Genomic DNA, 20,791 nt, shown 5'->3' on the forward strand with positions numbered 1-20,791 from the left:
CAGCTGGGCAAAATGCAGACGCCGCTGTCTCTGCGCGAATCAGGATACCGGCGTTGGAATCCCGACAGCCTGCATCCCGATTGTAAGAAACCGGAGGCAGGTAAGTGTGAGCCACGGTGGGGGGGGTTAGGTTTAGGCACGTCCTGGGGGGACTTATGGCTAGGCACCCATCAGGGAGGGTTAGGTTTAGTGTGCAGGCAAGGGGGGTTTAGGTTTAGGCACCCCCGGGGGGGGGCTTAGGGTTAGGCACCAACCCGGGAGTTTTAGGGTTAGGCACCATCAAGGGGGGGTTAGGGCTGGGGAGAGGGTTAGGGTTAAGATACTTACCTTCCTTCGTCGGGATCTCGTCCGCCGGGTTATTAACTACATCCCACTACGGTATTTGTGTGTATTAGAATTGTAATAAATCATGATGCCCATCCAGCAGTTTACTATATATAATAGAAATCAGACGACGGGAGCCTGCAGATGACAATAATTTTTTAAGCGTTGAATCTTGGAGAAGCAATAAAATGAGATTTTTTAGAAGTGGACATGTAGTCCATAGCAACCAAACAGATTCTACTTAACATTTAACTAGCACCTTCTAGAAGATAATAGCTAGAATCTGATTGGTTGCTATGGGCAACATCTCCACTTCTAAAAACTCTCACTTTAGTAAATATACCCCTTAGATTTTATAAAAGGAGTGGTGCTTTTTAACTGCACAGATTAGTGATATGAGGCTCCTATCAAATCGAGTCTTCTGTCAAATCAGTGCAATACTCATTGGGGCAATCAGATGCGTAAATTTTGGCTGCAAAAATTAACACTGGTATTGCATCAATTTTTTCATTACCGCAGTATGGGCCTGATTCAGACCCGCTCGTAAGGGCCCGCCCCTCGTAGGTAATGTGGGCGGTATTTTTGGTTGTTTCTTTTTGTCTCCTGCTGCTCGCAAAGCTGCGGGAGACCACCCACAGCTTGTGCAAGCGGCAAGGAGCCTGTCACGATAATCGCAACCATCGGCCTTGCGACAAGACCTGTGGTAGGGTCTCGGCTGTCGCAAGGCCGAGTGGACTTTCTGCTCTAATAGAGCAGGAAGTCCACTACTGATATCAGTTGTGATGTCAGTAGGTCCTCCCTCAAACGCCATTCATTCCTAAGGGAATGCCTGCGTTTGGCAAACCACCCCACCTACACGCCTACAAAACAGGGCGAGCTGTCACTCACCATCGACAGCCGCCCCATCTTGTAGCGAGCCTGGTAGCAACTGAACATCAGTCACTCGACAGGGCTCGTGCATGCGCACACTGGATGTGGCGCATGCGCAGATCACAAATATTGAGCCACTTACGAGCACTGTGCGCTCGCGAGCAGCTCTGAATCAGGCCCTATGCCTGCTGTATCCAATTGAATAAAGTGGTTGTAGTAATTTTTACCACAAAAACCCAAGGGTAGTCTAATTTTTTTTTTGTAAATCAACCTGTACCCCCCAAAAAAATTAAAATAAATATTGGGTAACAGTAATAATGGTTATTACTATCCTTACTGTCCCAAAGATAAATATTTTGATATTTAAAAATGCTGCAAATGGCTTATTTAGTTTAAACATTTTTAGTTTAATTACAAATAAATAAAATGAAAAATGTAAAAAAAAATTAAAAAAAATAAATAAAAAAAAGATGATTTTGGGATAATTTTAGGCCAATTTAAAAAAAAGGCAACAATGACATGTAATTATTGAACTAATTAAGGTTAATGGAAAACTCCAATTGCCTAATTAGTCATTAGGTGGGTGTCCAAGGGGTTCTGAAGAGATTCCCCACAAAAAGCTGATGCTTATTCATTTATTAAGTATCTTCAGTGTTGAATGATTAACGAAAGGCACCAATTCAAGTTACTCATATATATATATATATATATATATATTAGGGGTGAGCGGGTTCGGATTTCTGAAATCCGAGCCCCCCCGATCCGAGGCAGATCCGAGTCAGGCTCGACTTTTCCCGCCTGACTTGGATCTGAAATCGAGGCAAAACGTCATCATCCCGCCTTCCGAGTCTCGCGGGTTTTGGATCCTATATAAGGTACCCGCGTCGGCGCCATTTTCTCACTCGGCTGTGGACAGTGAAGAGGGAGGGTGGGAGTTAGGGCTGTGTAGTGTAGTGTAGTGTAGTGCTGCTGTTGTCCACTACTTCAAAGTCCATAGGGGCTGGCTGTGTTGTGCTGTGCTGCTGTTGTTAATAGGGGCTGTGTCCACTACTTCAAAGTCCATAGGGGCTGGCTGGACTGTGTTGTGCAGTCAGTTCTCCATAGGGGCTGTGTCCACTCCAAAGTCCTGTGCAGTGTCCCAGTCCTAAAGGGGTGCTGTAGTGTTGTCCAGGGGGTGCTCTGTCCATCAGGGGTGCTCCCCCCAAGTGCTAAAAAAATAATATATTTTCTGTGTTTGTGAATTGTGTGCGCAGTAGCCGCACGTGCATCAACAAAGTAGTGCCAAGCGTGCGCCTGTGTCATAAGTAAAGGGCCGGCTGGCTTGACCGTTAAAGGGTGCTGTAACCCCCGAAAGTACACTCCAATCCAAACCAAAAAAAAATTATTTTCTGTGTTTGTGAATTGTGTGCGCAGTAGCCGCACGTGCATCAACAAAGTAGTGCCAAGCGTGCGCCTGTGTCATAAGTAAAGGGCCGGCTGGCTTGACCGTTAAGGGTGCTGTAACCCCCGAAAGTACACTCAAGTCCAAACCAAAAAAAAAATTATTTTCTGTGTTTGTGAATAGTGTGCGCAGTAGCCGCACGTGCATCAACAAAGTAGTGCCAAGCGTGCGCCTGTGTCATAAGTAAAGGGCCGGCTGGCTTGACCGTTAAGGGTGCTGTAACCCCCGAAAGTACACTCCAGTCCAAACCAAAGAAAAAATTATTTTCTGTGTTTGTGAATTGTGTGCGCAGTAGCCGCACGTGCATCAACAAAGTAGTGCCAAGCGTGCGCCTGTGTCATAAGTAAAGGGCCGGCTGGCTTGACCGTTAATGGGTGCTGTAACCCCCGAAAGTACACTCCAGTCCAAACCAAAGAAAAAATTATTTTCTGTGTTTGTGAATTGTGTGCGCAGTAGCCGCACGAGCATCAACAAAGTAGTGCCAAGCGTGCGCCTGTGTCATAAGTAAAGGGCCGGCTGGCTTGACCGTTAAAGGGTGCTGTAACCCCCGAAAGTACACTCCAGTCCAAACCAAAAAAAAAATTATTTTCTGTGTTTGTGAATTGTGTGCGCAGTAGCCGCACGTGCATCAACAAAGTAGTGCCAAGCGTGCGCCTGTGTCATAAGTAAAGGGCCGGCTGGCTTGACCGTTAAGGGTGCTGTAACCCCCAAAGTACACTCCAGTCCAAACCAAAAAAAAAATTATTTTCTGTGTTTGTGAATTGTGTGCGCAGTAGCCGCACGTGCATCAACAAAGTAGTGCCAAGCGTGCGCCTGTGTCATAAGTAAAGGGCCGGCTGGCTTGACCGTTAAGGGTGCTGTAACCCCCGAAAGTACACTCCAGTCCAAACCAAAAAAAAAATTATTTTCTGTGTTTAGCCGCACGTATATATCAAATCGATATAACATAAATGGAGGACCAAACTTTCTCCGATAAAAATAAAATAGAGAAAGATCAAGAACCACTTCCTCCTAGTGCTGAAGCTGCTGCCACTAGTCATGACATAGACAATAACATGCCATCAACGTCGTCTGCCAAGGCCGATGCCCAATGTCATAGTAGAGGGCACATACAATCCCAAATGGCAAAGTTCAGGAAAATGACCTTGAAAAAGACATTTAAATCAGCTGAAGAGAAACGTAAACTTGCCAATATGCCATTTACGACACGGAGTGGCAAGGAACGGCTAAGGTCGATCCCTAGTATGTTCATGACTAGTGGTTCAGCTTCACATGACGATGGAAGCCCTCCTCCCACTAAAAAAATCAAAAGAGTTAACCTGGCAAAAGCACAGCGAAGAACTGTGCTTTCTAAGAAGATATCACAAATCCCCAAGGAGAGTCCAAGTGTGGTGGTGGTTGCGATGCCTGACCTTCCCAGCACTGGACGGGAAGAGGTGGCTCTTTCCACCATTTGCACGCCCCCTGCAAGTGCTGAAAGGAGCACCCACAGTCCACTTGCTGATATGCAAATTGAAGATGTCACTGTTGAAGTACAACAGGATGAGGATACTGGTGTAGCTGGCGCTGAGGAGGAAGTTGGCGAGGAGGATTCTGATGGTGATGTGGTTTGTTTAAATCAGGCTCCGGGGGAGACAGTTGTTGTCCGTGGGATGAAAAAGCCCATCACGGTCATGCCTGCACAGAAGACCAAACATTCCACCTCTTTGGTCTGGCAATATTTCTATCCAAATCCGGACAACAACTGTCTTGCCATATGTACCATATGTAAAGGTGAAATAAGTAGGGGTAGGGACGTCAACCACCTAGGAACATCCTCCCTTATACGGCACCTGCAGCGCGTTCATAAAAAGTTACTGTCAAGTTCAGAAACTTTGGCTAAGACCGTAAGCAGTCCAGGGACACCTAAATCCCGTTGTCCTGTTGTATCCAAGCGCCTGCAAACCACACCGTCAACTCCCTCCTCGTCAATTTCCTCCTTAGTCAGGATCGGAAGTAGTCCTGCAGGCCATGTCACTGGCATGACTGACTCTCCTATCCGGGATTCCTCGGGAGGATCCTGCATTGCTACGCCTACTGCTGCCGCTGCTGCTGTTGCTGCTGCTGGGAGTCGTTCATCATCCCAGAGAGGAAGTAGGAACACCACTACTTTTACTAAACAATTGACCCTCCAACAGTCCTTAGCGAGGAGGATGAAGTACGACAGCAGTCATCCTGAAGCAAAACGTATAACTGAGGCCTTGACTGCTATGTTGGTGTTAGACGTGCGTCCGGTATCCGCCATTAGTGCAGTGGGATTTAGACAATTGATGGAGGTAGTGTGTCCCCGGTTCCAAATCCCGTCTAGATTCCACTTCACTAGGCAGGCGATACCGAGACTGTACAGAAACGTCAGAAAAAGTGTCCTCAGTGTCCTGAAAAATGCCGTTGTACACAATGTCCACTTAACCACGGACATGTGGACAAGTGGAACAGGGCAGACTAAGGACTATATGACTGTGACAGCCCACTGGGTAGATGTATCACCTTACGCAGCAACAGCAGCAGCGTCACCAGTAGCAGCATCTCAGAAACGCCAGCTCGTTACAAGGCAGGCTACGCTGTGTATCACCGGTTTCAGTAAGAGGCACACCGCCGACAACCTCTTAGAGAAACTGAGGGAAATCATCGCCCAGTGGCTTACCCCACTTAGACTCTCCTGGGGATTTGTGATATCTGACAACGCCACCAATATTGTGCGGGCATTACATCTGGGCAAATTCCAGCACGTCCCATGTTTTGCTCACACAATAAACTTGGTGGTGCAGAATTTTCTGAAAAGCGACAGGGGCGTGCAGGAGACGCTTTGGGTGGCCCGAAAAATTTCTGGCCACTTTCGCCATTCAGTGACTGCGTGCCGAAGACTGGAGCGCCAGCAAACACTCTTGAACCTGCCCCGCCATCACCTGAAGCAAGAGGTTGTGACGCGGTGGAACTCAACCCTCTATATGCTTCAGAGGATGGAGGAGCAGCAAAAGGCCATACAAGCCTATACATCCACCTATGACATAGGCAAAGGAGGGGGTATGCACCTGACTCAAGCGCAGTGGAGAATGATTTCCGTGTTGTGCAAGGTTCTCCAGCCCTTCGAACTTGCCACACGTGAAGTCAGTTCAGACACAGCCAGCTTGAGTCAGGTCATTCCCCTCATCAGGCTTTTGCAGAAGCAGCTGGAGAAAGTGAAGGAGGAGCTAAGACGGAGCGATTCCGCTCGGCATGTGGGACTTGTGGATGAAGCCCTTCATTCGCTTTGCCAGGATTCCAGGGTGGTCAATCTGTTGAAATCAGACCACTACATTTTGGCCACCGTGCTTGATCCTAGGTTTAAAGCCTATGTGGTGTCTCTCTTTCTGGCCGACACAAGCCTGCAGAGGTGCAAAGACCTGCTGGTGAACACACTGTCAGCTGAAGCGGAACGTGACACGTCAACGGCTCCTTCTTCATTTTCTCCCGCAACTGGGGCTGCCAGGAAAAAACTTAGGTATCCTAAGCAACCCGCTGGCGGTGATGCAGGGCAGGCAGGACCAAGTTTGGACATCTGGTCCGGACTGAAGGACCTGGCAACAATTTCTGACATGTCTACTGTCACTGCATATGATACTGTCACCATTGACAGAATGGTGGAGGATTACATCGGTGACAGCATCCAAGTAGGCATGTCAGACAGTCCATACCTGTACTGGCAGGAAAAAGAGGCAATTTGGAGGCCCCTGTACAAGCTGGCTCTATTGTACCTGAGTTGCCCCCCCTCCAGTGTGTACTCCGAAAGAGTGTTTAGTGCAGCCGGGAACCTTGTCAGCGAAAGACGTAGGAGGTTGCTTCCACAGAATGTGGAGAAGATGATGTTCATCAAAATGAATTATCAGCTCTTCCAGGGAGACCAGCCTCCAGAAGGTACAGAGGGACCTGTGGTGGTGGATTCAAGTGGGGACGAGTTAATACTTTGTGAGGATGAGGATGTACACACTGAAGAGGGTGAGGAATTGGTGGATGAGGAGGATGAGGATGACATCTTGCCTCCGTAGAGCCAGTTTGTGCAGGGACACATTAATTGCCAGCTTGTTTTGTGGGGGCCCAAACGAACCAATCATTTCAGCCACAGTTGTGTGGCAGACCCTGGCGCTGAAATGATTGATTTGTTAAAGTGTGCATGTCCTGTTTATACAACATAAGGGTGGGTGGGAGGGCCCAAGGACAATTCCATCTTGCACTTCTTTTTTTTCTTTGCATTATGTACAGTTTGGGGCCTAGTTTTTCTAACTGCCATCCTGTCTGCCACTGCAGTGTCACTCCTAGATGGGTCACGTGTTTGTGCCGCCCACTCGTGTCGCTTAGCATAGTCATCCAGCTACCTCGGTGCAACCTTTTGGACATAAAAACACTATTGTGAGGTGTGAGGTGTTCAGAATAGACTGGAAATGAGTGGAAATTAAGGTTATTGAGGTTAATAATAGCATAGGAGCAGAGAAACCAACAAATTCTGTGATTTTAGCTGTTTTTATGCTTTTTAAAAAAAAAATACAGATCCAAAACACAAAACCCAGAACCCAAAACACGGAAGGGTGGTTTTGGCAAAACCAATCCAGATCCAAAACACGAAGAAAGATCCAGATCCAAAACCAAAACACGAAAAGTGGCTGGTGCACACCCCTAATATATATATATATATATATATATATATATATATATAAATATATTATTTATATTCCATAGACAAAAAAACCTTATGGTTTCACATGTCCCGTTAAGGCTTCCTAGACATGATCTGAATTTTCACAAAACCTACTGAATTTCTGCCACTCAAACTTAAAAAAGCAATGAAATTCTGGACATTAAGGCTGATGCCTTAATGGACATGTTCCTTGCGCAATAGAGATATGGTATGCCATCACACCCTGTGGTTAACTACAGATTCAGCACTCTCACCGAGTGAGATTGCTGTCTCTCACAAAATGGTGGAGCTGCTAATTCACACAATTGTGTGCTCATTGGAATACACACATGCAGTCTATGCAACTGAGGTCTGAGCAGTTATGTGGCACCCACATCCCACTCAGTGTCCACAATCTTCCCATTTGGTCACCACAACAATCCCACTGGGTTGCAACATCCTGCTCACTCCAAACATCTATCTCTTTTAGAATACACATTCAGCTCCCTAATTGCTAAAACAATTATACTCTGTCTATACATGCACACTTTCTTCCCCTATACGCCTCCATGCTGCTCTATCTTCCCCAATCCATACTGCTATGTGATCTCCCAGTACCGATCTGAAGGGGATCTGTCCCAGGTCTGACCCGATTTGGAACCTTGGACCTCATTCAGACCAGCTCGCTAGATGCGTCTGCTCGCTCGATGCATATGCAAATTCGGGAAGGCAGGCGATCACATGGCAAGGCATTAGCAAGCCCACTATGTCTTGGCATGCGATCGCTTTGTGTATGCAGATACCACCAGTCACTCTAAAGATGCCCACTTGCGCATTTCATCTCCAGGAAGTGTATGCAACCATCAGTACCATCGGATGCATAAGCAGCGCTTGTGGTTGACCATACCCTACCACAAGCACTGCGAACAGCACTTCAGTGTAAAATACAACCAAGTGTTGTGTACTATGACGCTGCCTCTTAATTATGCACGCTTCTGAAACGGCGTCAAGACGCTCAGGCACGCCTGCGTTACTAGTGGCCTGCCCCTGTCACCACCCACAAATGGCTTCTCCTGTCACTCATTCTGCTTGGCTGTCTATGCACAGCGAGCGTACAGTTCCCGATCACTCAGACTGGTTCACGCACGTGCACTGCGATGCGTACTTATGCACAGAATGCAAAAAATTGTCTGGCTGCGTGCGAACGCTTAATAGCGAGCAGGTCTAAATCAGGTCCCTTGTTCCAAATACCTGGTCAGACCTGGGAATTTGGTGTAAAAGAGGTAGAATTGTGTGCTGTGGATCCCAGCAAATAATTGCTCTTTCTACCATGTTACTAAATCATCTATATGTCACATACTTAACCAAGACTTTCTGATGGTGCACGCTCTAACACAACGTTTCCTTTCTGAGTTTCCTTTACTTGTACTTTTTGTTTTACCACGGCCAATATATCCATTCACACGTCATTTAATGTGTACGCTACTGCGACTGAGATGAAATACTTACTGTCACTGTCCGTGTCATGGCTCATTTAGTAAAATACTTAAAAGTGTAGTCTGCAGAAAAGAACTGCTGAGACTGAAGGCAAAAATGTTCTTTTATCAAGTATAATAATGGTTAGGGGAACAAAACAAATATATATGGCTCAGCTCTTTTATCATCCTGTAACTGTAAATAAAAAAAGAGATGTTAATAAGCCTTTCCCTATTACTGATAAATTAGAATGCATTATTTTTTATCATTAAAACAAATTCTATGCAATACAGTACTTTGGTCTTTTTATTATGTTTAATTCACTTTTCTTGGTAAAGTTTATTTTTGAAGTGTATGTTTTACTTGTGGCAGAACAATGCGTGTGTTTTAATGCTTTTTGTCTTACTTGTGGCAGAACAATGTGTGTGTTTTAATGCTTTTTGTCTTACTTGTGGCAGAACAATGCGTGTGTTTTAATGCTTTTTGTCTTACTTGTGGCAGAACAATGCGTGTGTTTTAATGCTTTTTGTCTTACTTGTGGCAGAACAATGTGTGTGTTTTAGACACTTTTTTCCTGACTAATGCTGTGGTGAAAATATTGAGACATTATACCTTATTGCAAGTGTAATACCACAATGTGGTGGTTGAGGTAAAGAACAACATAGTGGTGTATTTAAGATATTGTTCTTCTCACTATCAAAACTTGTACCAGCCCTATGGCAGGAGCAGTTTTCCTGACTCCTAAGCGAACAGTTCAGCTTCAGGTACACATTCGCTTTCAGCGACACACCCGCGACACACCTGTGACCCTCCCATGGGATGCAACAACTCTATGCGTTTTTTTAGCTACCCCGTCACCTCCCAGTCACTGCCGGGAACACCCCTTACATTTCTGCCACCATGTGTCCAAATCTGTACTGTGACTTTGTACGTACTAAATTGGGTGCGGTGTGACTCAGACACATGCGCAAATGGAAAACATTGCTCTACTGTGTCCAACATTGGTACCATCGACATACATCGGGCAGTCACGCAGCATGTAAGTCACATTTGACCAGCCGCAACCACTGCAGCTCTCCTGACACGCAGAGAGCTCTCATGCTGTGTAGACGATAGTAATGACTCATTTATGCATGCTTATGAAACAGAGTTTAAGCGGTCAGACACACCTGCATACTTCTAACCACCATCTTATTACCACCCCCAATTACTGGCTACTGGTCACTCACTATGTGAGTGGTTCCTCTGTATGAGTGTAATCGCAATCGCAGCGCGGCTTTTGTGCATGCGCAATAGCAAACAAACGCTCCATCTGTGAAAATATTGGCTTTTGTAAAAATCTATGAATCAGGTCCAATATACATTATACCAACTACATCCAAAGGTGTTTGTTTCAAATTCTTCTTTTTTCTATGGCATTTATGGGCTCAAAATTCCTTAAATATAATCAATACACTCAGTATTATCAAAATTGATGTATAAAACAGTCACCAATAAAGGTAATCTCTGAAGTGAATTGTATACATGCAAAAAGCAAAAGCTAGCAAGAACATGGATATGTGGACCACAATTTTTATATTGTGCCACAGATTTCTACTAGAACTGAATTCAAAACATTATTTGGGCAACTCAATAACATTCACATTTATTTTTTTAAAGGAATTTATTCTCAAACTTTAGTTTTCATTATATGACTGAAATAAGTTTATTTGCATTATTTCCCTGTAATAGAATTCTTGAATGTCTTCCCTAATTAAAAATAAAATTGTCAGTCCTGCTAACAGAAAACTCTAATCTGTCGATAAGGCATCAGGTATGTCTAGGATCTCCATTGGGGAGTTTCCGATGGAGGGGCAAGGTCAATCCCTCCTCTGCATGTTCTGTACTGTCTCCAGCACTTGCCAGTCCCCTAGGCAGGCCCAGACCTAATAATCTGAATTCGCCTCCACCCCTGGTCACCACCATTCATTACTGTAGCAGACGTAGGTTGGAGATGTATCAAACCTTTGAGAGAGAAAAAGTGGCGATGTTGGCCATAGCAACCAATCAGCTTCTGTCATTTTATAGACAGTTAAATGCTTATTGGCTGCCTTGGGAAACTTTTCCACTTTATGTGTCTTGAAGGTTTGATACATCTCCCCTATTGGGTGTAGGATCTTGTCAATTATCTAAAGGGATTATTGTTGAGAGATTGTTTTTTCTATGTAGTATCTGGTGGTGTGCAAACTGGGATCTCCAAACACTTTTTCATACTTTTATTTATTTCTAGCTATTGTAGAGTGACCATTAGTCTTGATTTTTGTCCTTTTACTTCACTTGCTTGCCCATTGTAAGCAGATTAGAGTTTTCCTCCAGTAAATTTGAGTTACCTCAGTGGTGCACAGTTAAAGACCAATGGTAACTTAATTATATCATCATTTTCATGGCCATTGCACACTGGTCTTAGCTACCAAATCATACGGATGTGAGTACCTGAGCAATCTGCATAACAAATAACAACATTAACTCCAATATACGCTCCCTCTTTTGCCCATAGGCCAGCCTCTAGTCTGCCCATAGCATTTTTAGAAGTGGTCACAGTATCTGTAAATGGCTGACACATCATTTTGTATCCATTATGCCATAAAATATCTAGCAATATTAAACTGTTATTGTACATTCATTCAAGCATTTTACAATGTACTGAATTCATAGCTCAAACAGTTTCAATTCTAAACCAAATGAAGTCATTTTGCCTTTACCTGCCTGGAAATTGGTAAGAAGTGTGTTAGGAAAATACGTTCATCTATCCAATTAAAACCCTGATAACTGTATAGCTCTTGTAAATAAATGTAGCGATAATTTGTACAAGATGTAAAGATGATTTGACCTAGGGATTAACATAAATGATTATATCTTATTATTTTTGTAAAACGATGTTTAGTTTATCCTCTGTGCTTTTGAAGTTTTCAGATTTAGATTTAGCAATATTGTTTAAATACTAAATGACATAAAAACTATTTAGATACTATTATATAATCCTGGTAAATATCTGTCAATCGCATCATTTGCTGTCATGTCACCCCCCCCCCCCATTCTCAGGCTCTCACTAGCAGCAGTGACAGATTGCAGCAGAGCCCGCCACACATGCACCAACCAACCCACCTACAGATGTGTCCTGTTACATCCTTGCTGCGTATGTGGCAAATCGCACAATGCATGGCGTGCGCAATCAGATACACGCACTGCGTTCGCACCCACAACTCCGTACGATTGCATGGTGCGATTGCAGTGATCTCCATAGCATACGGTATCGTACGCTGCTGTGGGTAATCGCATGGCGCAACGTGTACGCACGTTTTTAGCGTGATCGGCAAGGATGTAAGATGACACATCTGTACCTACCTACCATAAAGTTCTCACAGACACATTTCCATCTCCATTTCACTCCTACTGATGTGTAGAAAAAAATACATATTTATGTATTAACCTCCAGCATTTGGAAGGAATCCCAATCATAATGAATACAATTAGTGAAAAATGTATCTAAATCTAAATCAATTGTTGCACCAATAATAAAAACACCTCGCTGCTGTTATCGTGGTTGCAAGCCAAAACAAAAATGAATAAATAGACAATATAACAGCACTGTGGATGTCTTTATCAGATAAATTGCAAATGTGCCAATGGAAAATGTAAATCATATGCATTTAATACAGAAAAATAGTAACAATATAAACAGCCAATAAAATTACTTAATAACAATAATACATGCCACTAAAAGATATTAGTGCCTTGGATGGCTACACTGTGACTGAAGGTGGCTTCCCACTGGAAGCGCCAGCTGCCAGTCATGGACAGGCAACCCCAGGGGGAAGTGTCTCCTATCCCTGGGACTGCCAGACCGGGCTGCAATTAGCAGAGAGCGGCTTCCATTAGAAGCCGCTGCTTTGCCTTTCGGGCAGCCATACAGGGCTTCTTATACAAATCAGTTCCCAGAAGCTGATGTTATGCACATGAGCTGTGCCAATGCCGCTCATGCGCATGTGCTGCTGGTCCCGGCACCTGTCAGATTAATTGCGCAGGTGCTGGGACCCAGCCGGCCACACTAGTAGCAGCGGCAGCCCTCCTCAGGTAACAGGGCAGGATCTGCTGCTGTAGAGGACCCATATTCAGATAAAGCAATTTATTTATCTGGTAAAGACATCCACAGCGCTGTTATGTTGAGAAGCAGCAGACAACTAGGCAAGATTATAACTCTGCGGTTGTGGTATGTTGACAACATTTATAATGTCAATTTGAGAATATCAGCATGGTCATAATGTCAACATTCATCATGTCAACACTGATGGCCCAGCGGTGATTTACCTGTTCCCGATGGCTGCAGAAGCTCCAGTGACATCTTCCGAGTGTCAAGGCCAGGGTTTCTCGGCATGGTGTTCACCGGGTATTACCTGTGAGGTCATTGTGGCTGGGGGTGTCTGGCAGCGGTGCTGGTGTTTGGCGAGGGGCATTGGCTGCGCGTGGTTCTGTGCAGGCACATTGTCACTAGGCCTGGTGGGGCCTGGCAGTGTTTCCGTTCCGTTTGGCATGGGAGCCGCCATCTTGCCTGCGGCCATGTGATTCAAGCTGTCCAATCCTGGTGGGTCATGTGCTCTTTCCAGCCAGTCACAGCACGGCACCGTGTATTTAGGAAGGTCCAGAGCCTTCCTTCTTTGCCAGTGCAACGTGTTTCTCAGCTGTGGCTAAGAGAGAGTACCTGTGCCTTATCTGCCTGCCTGTCGGTTACGCTACTAGCCTGAGCCTTGCCTGCTCCAACCTGCTGGACTTACCCTGCACCCTCCATTTACCTTTTCCCTTGCCTGAGTACCTGAACCTGCTGTTTCCCTGCACCTTGCCTCCACTTACACCCAGCTGGACTTCATTACCTCTGCCTGCATTCTGTTACAGTTCACCATACCTGCATACTGGACTGTTCCTGCCTGTCACTATCTGGACATTCTCCCATTTACCTCACTACAGTTATCAAGTGCACTTTAGTGCTATACCGGGACTTTTTCGTTTGCCATTCCCATGTCTTCTAAGTCACTTATTAGAAACTCCACTTTTTCATTTAAATCTGCTTCTGTGTCTGCTCCTATCACCACCCCGGGTCCACAACAAAATCAGAACCCGACACCGGGTCCTGGAGGATTTGTGACAGTGACTTCCAGCAGAGTAATTTGACAGAGCGCCATTCTGGAGAGTATTCTGCCCCTAAACCTAATTCCTACTCCTATCCATCCCTCAAGTGCTTAATACTCCCCTTCTCATTGCTCTACCCTAACTCTGACCATCCCATTCCACAGCCTAACCCTAATATCAACATTCTGAGATGTAACATTTCACATGTTGACACTGTGAACACATCGACACGTTGCCTGCTGAAATATTGACCTAGTGACTGCATCTCCAAGTCTGCATCTCACCTAAGTGTCAATGCTGCTTCTGTATATATATTATATTTAATACATATTAACCAAGACCTGTTTCCTGCAAACTAGTATAGCACTGTAGGGGGGAGTTCCTGCCCTTAATTTACACCCACATTCGTGAGGCACTCATCAGCCCTTCCCATACATGAAACCAAAGTGTTCAGGGGATCATTTTTCTTAGTATTTGTTCTACAAAATACAAAACCATTGTGTGGCTCTGTGCCATCAAAGGCGGAGAACCATTAGATCTACGCCATCAATGGCAAAACCATCGACCATCAGTGGTTAACCATCGATGGTTGTTGACCATTGATGGTTGATGGGCATCCCTACTCGGGAGCCGCTCTGAGCTGTGTGCAATGTGTAGGTAAAATATGTCAGGCTTCCACAAAACTCAGTCACTCCCACAGTTCTGAGTGGCCGCGGTGTCGAAACCATGACATGACGCCACAGCTGCTCAGCACTGTGTGAGTGACACCCACCACTGTGTCCCGGACTCAGCGAGACATCATGAGAGAGTCTGAGACTGTGACGCAGACAGTCAGACAGACTCCATACTACCACTGGAGCGGCGGTCGCTGTTTATATCTGGAAAAGCTGAGCAGAGCCTTAGTACGCCACTGGTATTAACCATTCTATAGTAATGACAAAAGTGCAGGTTCAACAATGCAGCCATTCAGGCGTCAATTTACTTGGCATGGGTAGTAAAATCCAGCTGTAGCGTTAAGTGAGGATGTTTTCTAGTCATATGGTTTAGGTTTCGCAATAATGTGCTGCAGATAGCAGTAAAATACAATGATGTTATTGTTTAGGGAAGAGGTGTATGAAGGATGTATGCATATAAACAGTGACTGACAAAGCACAGCATGATATTGCCCAATTCTTTATTATCAATACAAAATAAGTATATCTGTCTTTTTTAGGTGACACCTGCACTATGGCTGACTATACCCGGCTCAAGAACATTCTCCTCGATCTTCAGGCTAATCGGAACAAGCAGGAAATCAGCCCTCGGGAAGATAACATATCTAAGAAACGGGCACTGGTAGAAGATATGTATAACTATTTGGATATAAACATTGATGGTCATCTAGACAGCTCTGAACTGGCTCAGGTGGGCATATAGTTGGTTGAGAATTGAATTATGAAGGGAATTGCATTTTTCATTCAAAGTGTAAATTGAATATAACACAGTAGAATTCTTGTGAGAAAAACAGTTTCCATCCGCCAGCATAACATGAGAAAGAAGGAAGCAATATGTACTGAATTGCAAAGGCTCCTCTTTGAAATGCTTTGGGAGTAGAAATATTGTATCTAAGAACATGCTAAAATGCTCTACAATCAACAATGCATCTTTTTTCACCACTATATTGATTAATGTGTCTCCAAGTATCTCTGCTCTCTGAAAACACATATTTTGCATTATAATTAAACAAGGCAACATAACCAGTAGCCAAGCAAATCATTTTAATATTCAGGCTACAGTACATCTAAAATCTTTATTTTGTTCTGTTCTGTTCTCAATTCCCAACTCAGCAATTCAAGCCAGGGAGTTCTGAATGCTGTAATCATAGGAGAACAGGCCTATTCTAATTTTCTACCTGCCATTTCTATTATCTTAGGTATGCAGGGAGGGCATCGCTGTTCTTTTATGGAATGAACTTAAATCTAGCAGATTGTTAGGTTGTGAAAGGCATCAATTACACATTGCATTCTGAACTTTAGTTATAAATACAAATTCTGTAAGACTGGTCTAATCAAGACTTCATTAATGGCAATTTTCTTAATGGAAAAAAATTTGCTCAACTGTTATTCTGTTGCCCAGAGTTTCCCAAACTCCGCCATTACAGTCCAGGTTTTAAGGATATCTATGCTTGAGTCCAAAATTGACTGAGGTACTAATTAAGGGGTCTATTTACTAAGCCTTGGATAGAGATAAAAAACCAAGCAATCAGTTCCTACCTGCCACAGGCTGTGTTTGGAAAATGACAGGAGCAGGTTGGCTGGTACTTTATCTCCATTCACTTTATCTCCATCCAAGGCTTAGTAAATAGACCCGTGGTCTTTAATGGTGGAGTTTGGGAACATCTGCTGTAGTTTATACATCTTTAGTGTTATTTGTGCAAATGCAGTCATTTTATGTCACAGCTTATAGACCATGATGGTGGGATATGCCAGGGTGCAAATGTGGTGGCGTAAATTGGAAGAATTGGGGGTGTTCATTGCCGATTGCAGTTTATTTAAATGAAATTCAATGGAGAAGAAATAGCTATAAATGTGGTGTACAATGGTGGGAGAAGGTTATAGAGCATTTTTCTCCCAGCAATAGGACTTGTTTGTCACATTTGTGCAGAGACTGCGCACAGCTATTCCATTATCCGTGCCCACTTCCTTGGCTCATTTCTACATTAGCTCCATATTTACCAATATAACTATCCAACACACAAAAGCCACGTGTAATAAAGACACCAATGCCTCCTCACTATATGTCATTTAGGGGCTGATTCAGATGTGCCCATCGCTGCTGCTGTCTTTGTTTGCAGCAGATCTGAGGATTTCTGGAAATGTCGCAGCCGTCGTCTTTTGTACAGAGACGCCCATCAGTGGCTTCTCCGATACGCCACTTGTGTACAAAGACGCAGCATTGGATGAACATCGGTCACAACATTGGACTACTGAGCAGAATGTCCATCGCAAGTAAGACACGGGCCAGAAGCACTGGGTTGCTGCTTTAACACGATCCCCAAATGTTTGCGGCACGCCTACATTTAAGTCGCCACTTCCCCGTTACCTCCTCCAAGCTGTCCCTACCTGTCAATCACTTCATGAATAAATCCTCACTGCGACCGCCATTGTAAGACCATTGCGGGACATGCGCAGTGGAGCTCAGACGCAGGCGCAGTAGATAAAACATCGGTCAGTTGCGAAGAAAATAATTCATCCACCTCTGAATCAGGCCCTTAGTGCATACATGTAGTATTAGTCAGTAACTTTTCCACAATTACCAGCCAGACCTGTAAATCTGTGCATGGCTGCTTATTCCTGAATGCAGCATGAAGGCCTGCTGCTGTGGGCTTGCTCTTTCTAATGTATGATAAACATAATTATGCTCATTTATGCTCATTATGCTCATTTTTACTGCATACTCAAATATTTTAAAGTTAGCAAATGACCTCTAATGAGTCTTTTGAATCATATTAAATCAATCATTTAGACAGGAATCACTTTTATTTTGTAGCTTTAAAATTATTTGATTTCTTTCCATTTATTTACAAGGAAACCTATCCACCTGGTGTTTTGTGTAACTACAATATGCTTGATACTTAGGGAACAATTTGACGGCAAAAAGAGTCGACACCTCTTGTAAGGGATGTTTGTTTGTTACTGTTTGACTGTTTGCTTTGTTTAACTTAATATCTAATGGGTATATTTACTAAAGTGTGTTTATAGAAGTGGAGCTGTTGCCCATAGCAACCAATCACATTCTACTTATCATTTATCTAACACCTTCTGGAAGATAATAGCTAGAATCTAAATGGTTGCTATAAGCAACACCTTCAATTTTATAAACCCGCACATTAGTAAATTTACCCCTTAGTCTTTACCAACTGTACCAAGTAAAGGGACCTTTTGTTTTCTTTGGTATATTATTTATTTATTACCAGTTATTTATATAGCGCACACATATTCCGCAGCGCTTTACAGAGAATATTTGTCTATTCACCTCAGTCCCTGCCCCAATGGAATTTACAATCTATATTCCCTACCACATGTACACACACATACTTACACACTAGGGTTATTTTTGTTAGGAGCTAATTAACCTACCACTATATTTTTGGAGTGTGGCAAGAAAACCGGAACATCCGGAGGGAACCCACGCAAGCACAGGGAGAATATACAAACTCCACACAGTTAGTGCCATGTTGGGAATCTAACTCACGACCTCAGTGCTGTGAGGCAGTAATGCTAACCATTACACCGTCTGTGCTGCCCAATATTTTTTTTATTCTTTTAACTAGTTCTAGAGACAGAAATGAATAAAATAAGAGTCTGAGTAGGGAAGCTACTATATCACCTTATAACTTTAGGTGAGTATCTGTACCTTTTTAGTACCTGCATCTTTTTTCTGAGTACTAGATCCTTTTTCCTTAGGAAGAAATAACCAATGGTCTTCGAAATAGCAATATGTTTACCCCATATATTCTCACATTGGTTTACTGTTAGGTCTTCACATTAACTACTGGTGGTCTAATCCATGGATCTACTGTATCACCCACTCTTTTACCTTACAGTATTCTTCCTTCCAATTTATATAACCTATAACCCATAATCCTATAAATATTGCCTTCTTGAACTGTATCAAAATACATTGGATATAGTTAAATAGTTCTATCATATAAACGTCCCTTTGCTTACGGAAGAGATACATGTTAAAGGCTGCTAGGAATTGTCATGCAGTCCATGCACCATTTTAGTAACTTCTCTGAATTTTATCTTTTATTAATGCCTTTTTAGAGATATGGTTTTCAGAACTGTGCATAGTACTCAAGGTCTAACCAGTGACCTATAACATGCTAATATAACCTCCCTCTTTTTGCCACTAATAATTCTGTGCATCTCTCTATATATAAAAAAACTATTCTACTGCTATATGCACTGCTTGCTCACCTTCATATCATCTGAAACTACTGTATGACTCCAACGTCCCTTTCATCTGTTTTGTGGACTTTGCACCAGGCTTCATTCTGTATTCTGTTTTTATATTTTCATGTCCCACACTCATTATTTTACATCTCTATGTTTTTGAGTTTAATATTGCACACTTTAGTCCACACCTTTATTTTCTCTACATCATTGTGCATTTGTTTTATAAATAAAATCAATAAAATTTCACAAACAGCACAACAATTTAAAATGAAAAAAGTATACTTAATAATAGTTTTTACATAGATTCAATAAAAAAAATAAATGTTCAGAATGCAGCTATATATGTGCTATCCAAGAAACTAATAACCTTCTTTGAAGTGGAGCAGGTTTAAAACCCACACATTGCTGATGGCTTTATAAAAAATAAACGTCCAATAGGCCATTCTATTCCGTATAGGGTCCAGTTCCCTAGGGAAGGCTCAATAAACATGTGGCCAATGGTCATAGCTTCATAGAATTAACCAACCCTTTTCAGAATAGCATTGGGGTCTTCCTGGTACCCCAGATTAATAATTAAATTGTGTATCCATAATTAATTTTTATAGTTGCAATGTATGTTAATAAAATATAGTGCGCTTGTAAATAAAAGATTATAAAATATTGCATCCTTTAAAAATAAAAAGGTGCTCCAATTAAAAGAAATAATTAAATTTTGCCTCCTTATAATCATATTTAAGTAGAAGTGTTGGCATATATATTTTGCCATTGCCCTCTTTTTGATAAAAATAAATATGCCACTATAAATATAAAAAAAAAAAGTAAGTCCATAAAATATATTTACCGACCTAGTTCAAGGGGAAATAATTAAATAAAAAAAGATTTCCTGATTTCAACTTTTTTCAAAAAGCCTCAACAATGCAATGAGTAAAAATCAGGTTCTGTGTATAATCTTCAAATTAAGGCCCTGATTCAGAGCCGGACGCTCTGACCAGAGCGCTCGCTCTGAATCAGGGCCCACCTCCATAATTATGGAGCGTCCTCCTGGACGCTCGTATAGCTGTGGGTCACCACCCACAGCCTATATGAGCGTGCAGGTTGATGGTCGCGATGGTCTTGACCATCGCGACCATCACCACTGCGAGCGGGAGCCTGCGGTTGAGTTTCTCAACCGCAAGGCCCGGAGTGATTTTGGCTCTATCAGAGCCAAAATCACTCCCATTGACATCACTAGTGATGTCAGTGGGGCCGGCTTCAGACGGTAGGCGTTCCCTTGGGAACGCCCCCGTCTGGGAGGCACGCCCCCGGCACGCCCACCAATGGGGGTGTGCTGTCAATCAACATCGACAGCACGCCCCCTTTGATCAGACACAACGAGCGAAGGAAAGTCCTTCGCTCGTCGCGTCTCACGCATTCGCACGACGGAGCTCCCTCCGTGGTGCGAATGCGCAGTGCACACCATCGACCCACTTGCGAGCGGACAGCCGCTCGCGAGTGGGTCTGAATCAGGCCCTAAGATCCAAAAAATCAGGTAAGACATCTGGGGGGAGGGGCACACTAATTTTGACTGTACTTTGTTGTGTTTGCGGTGACTTATAAACGTAGAACCTCATTCTCAGTCAGAGACAGCTATGTCACAGTCTGATTCATCATCTCCTTAGTGCTTATTTATTACATCCAGTTATATTTATTTAGAACATTGAAAAAAAAATCAGTATTTGATTACTTGTGATGACTCGTAATTGAAAACGACTATTTTCTTGCAATAGTCAGTAATTTAGCCTCCATTACATATGATGATTTGCAACTTGCTGGAAAACTGTTTTACACAATCACAGTCAATTCAGTTTACTTCTAAAGGGCAGGCTTAAATTGTGTTGCAGAAAAAAA

At 43.3% G+C, this 20,791-nt stretch overlaps 1 protein-coding gene across 1 annotated transcript in view; it reads left to right on the forward strand.

Annotated features, from left to right (window-relative positions):
* Positions 1 to 20,791, forward strand: part of FSTL4 (follistatin like 4) — a 1,116,563-nt gene that overhangs the window by 738,230 nt on the left and 357,542 nt on the right. Inside the window, exon 5 of the mRNA XM_088451183.1 lies at positions 15,178 to 15,368. Coding sequence (XP_088307309.1) covers positions 15,178 to 15,368 — 191 coding nt within the window. The remainder of the gene's footprint in view (positions 1 to 15,177; positions 15,369 to 20,791) is intronic.

This window comes from Taudactylus pleione, unplaced genomic scaffold (assembly GCF_031769625.1).
Source record: "Taudactylus pleione unplaced genomic scaffold, aTauple2 ptg000025l, whole genome shotgun sequence".
Classification (NCBI taxonomy): domain Eukaryota; kingdom Metazoa; phylum Chordata; class Amphibia; order Anura; family Myobatrachidae; genus Taudactylus; species Taudactylus pleione.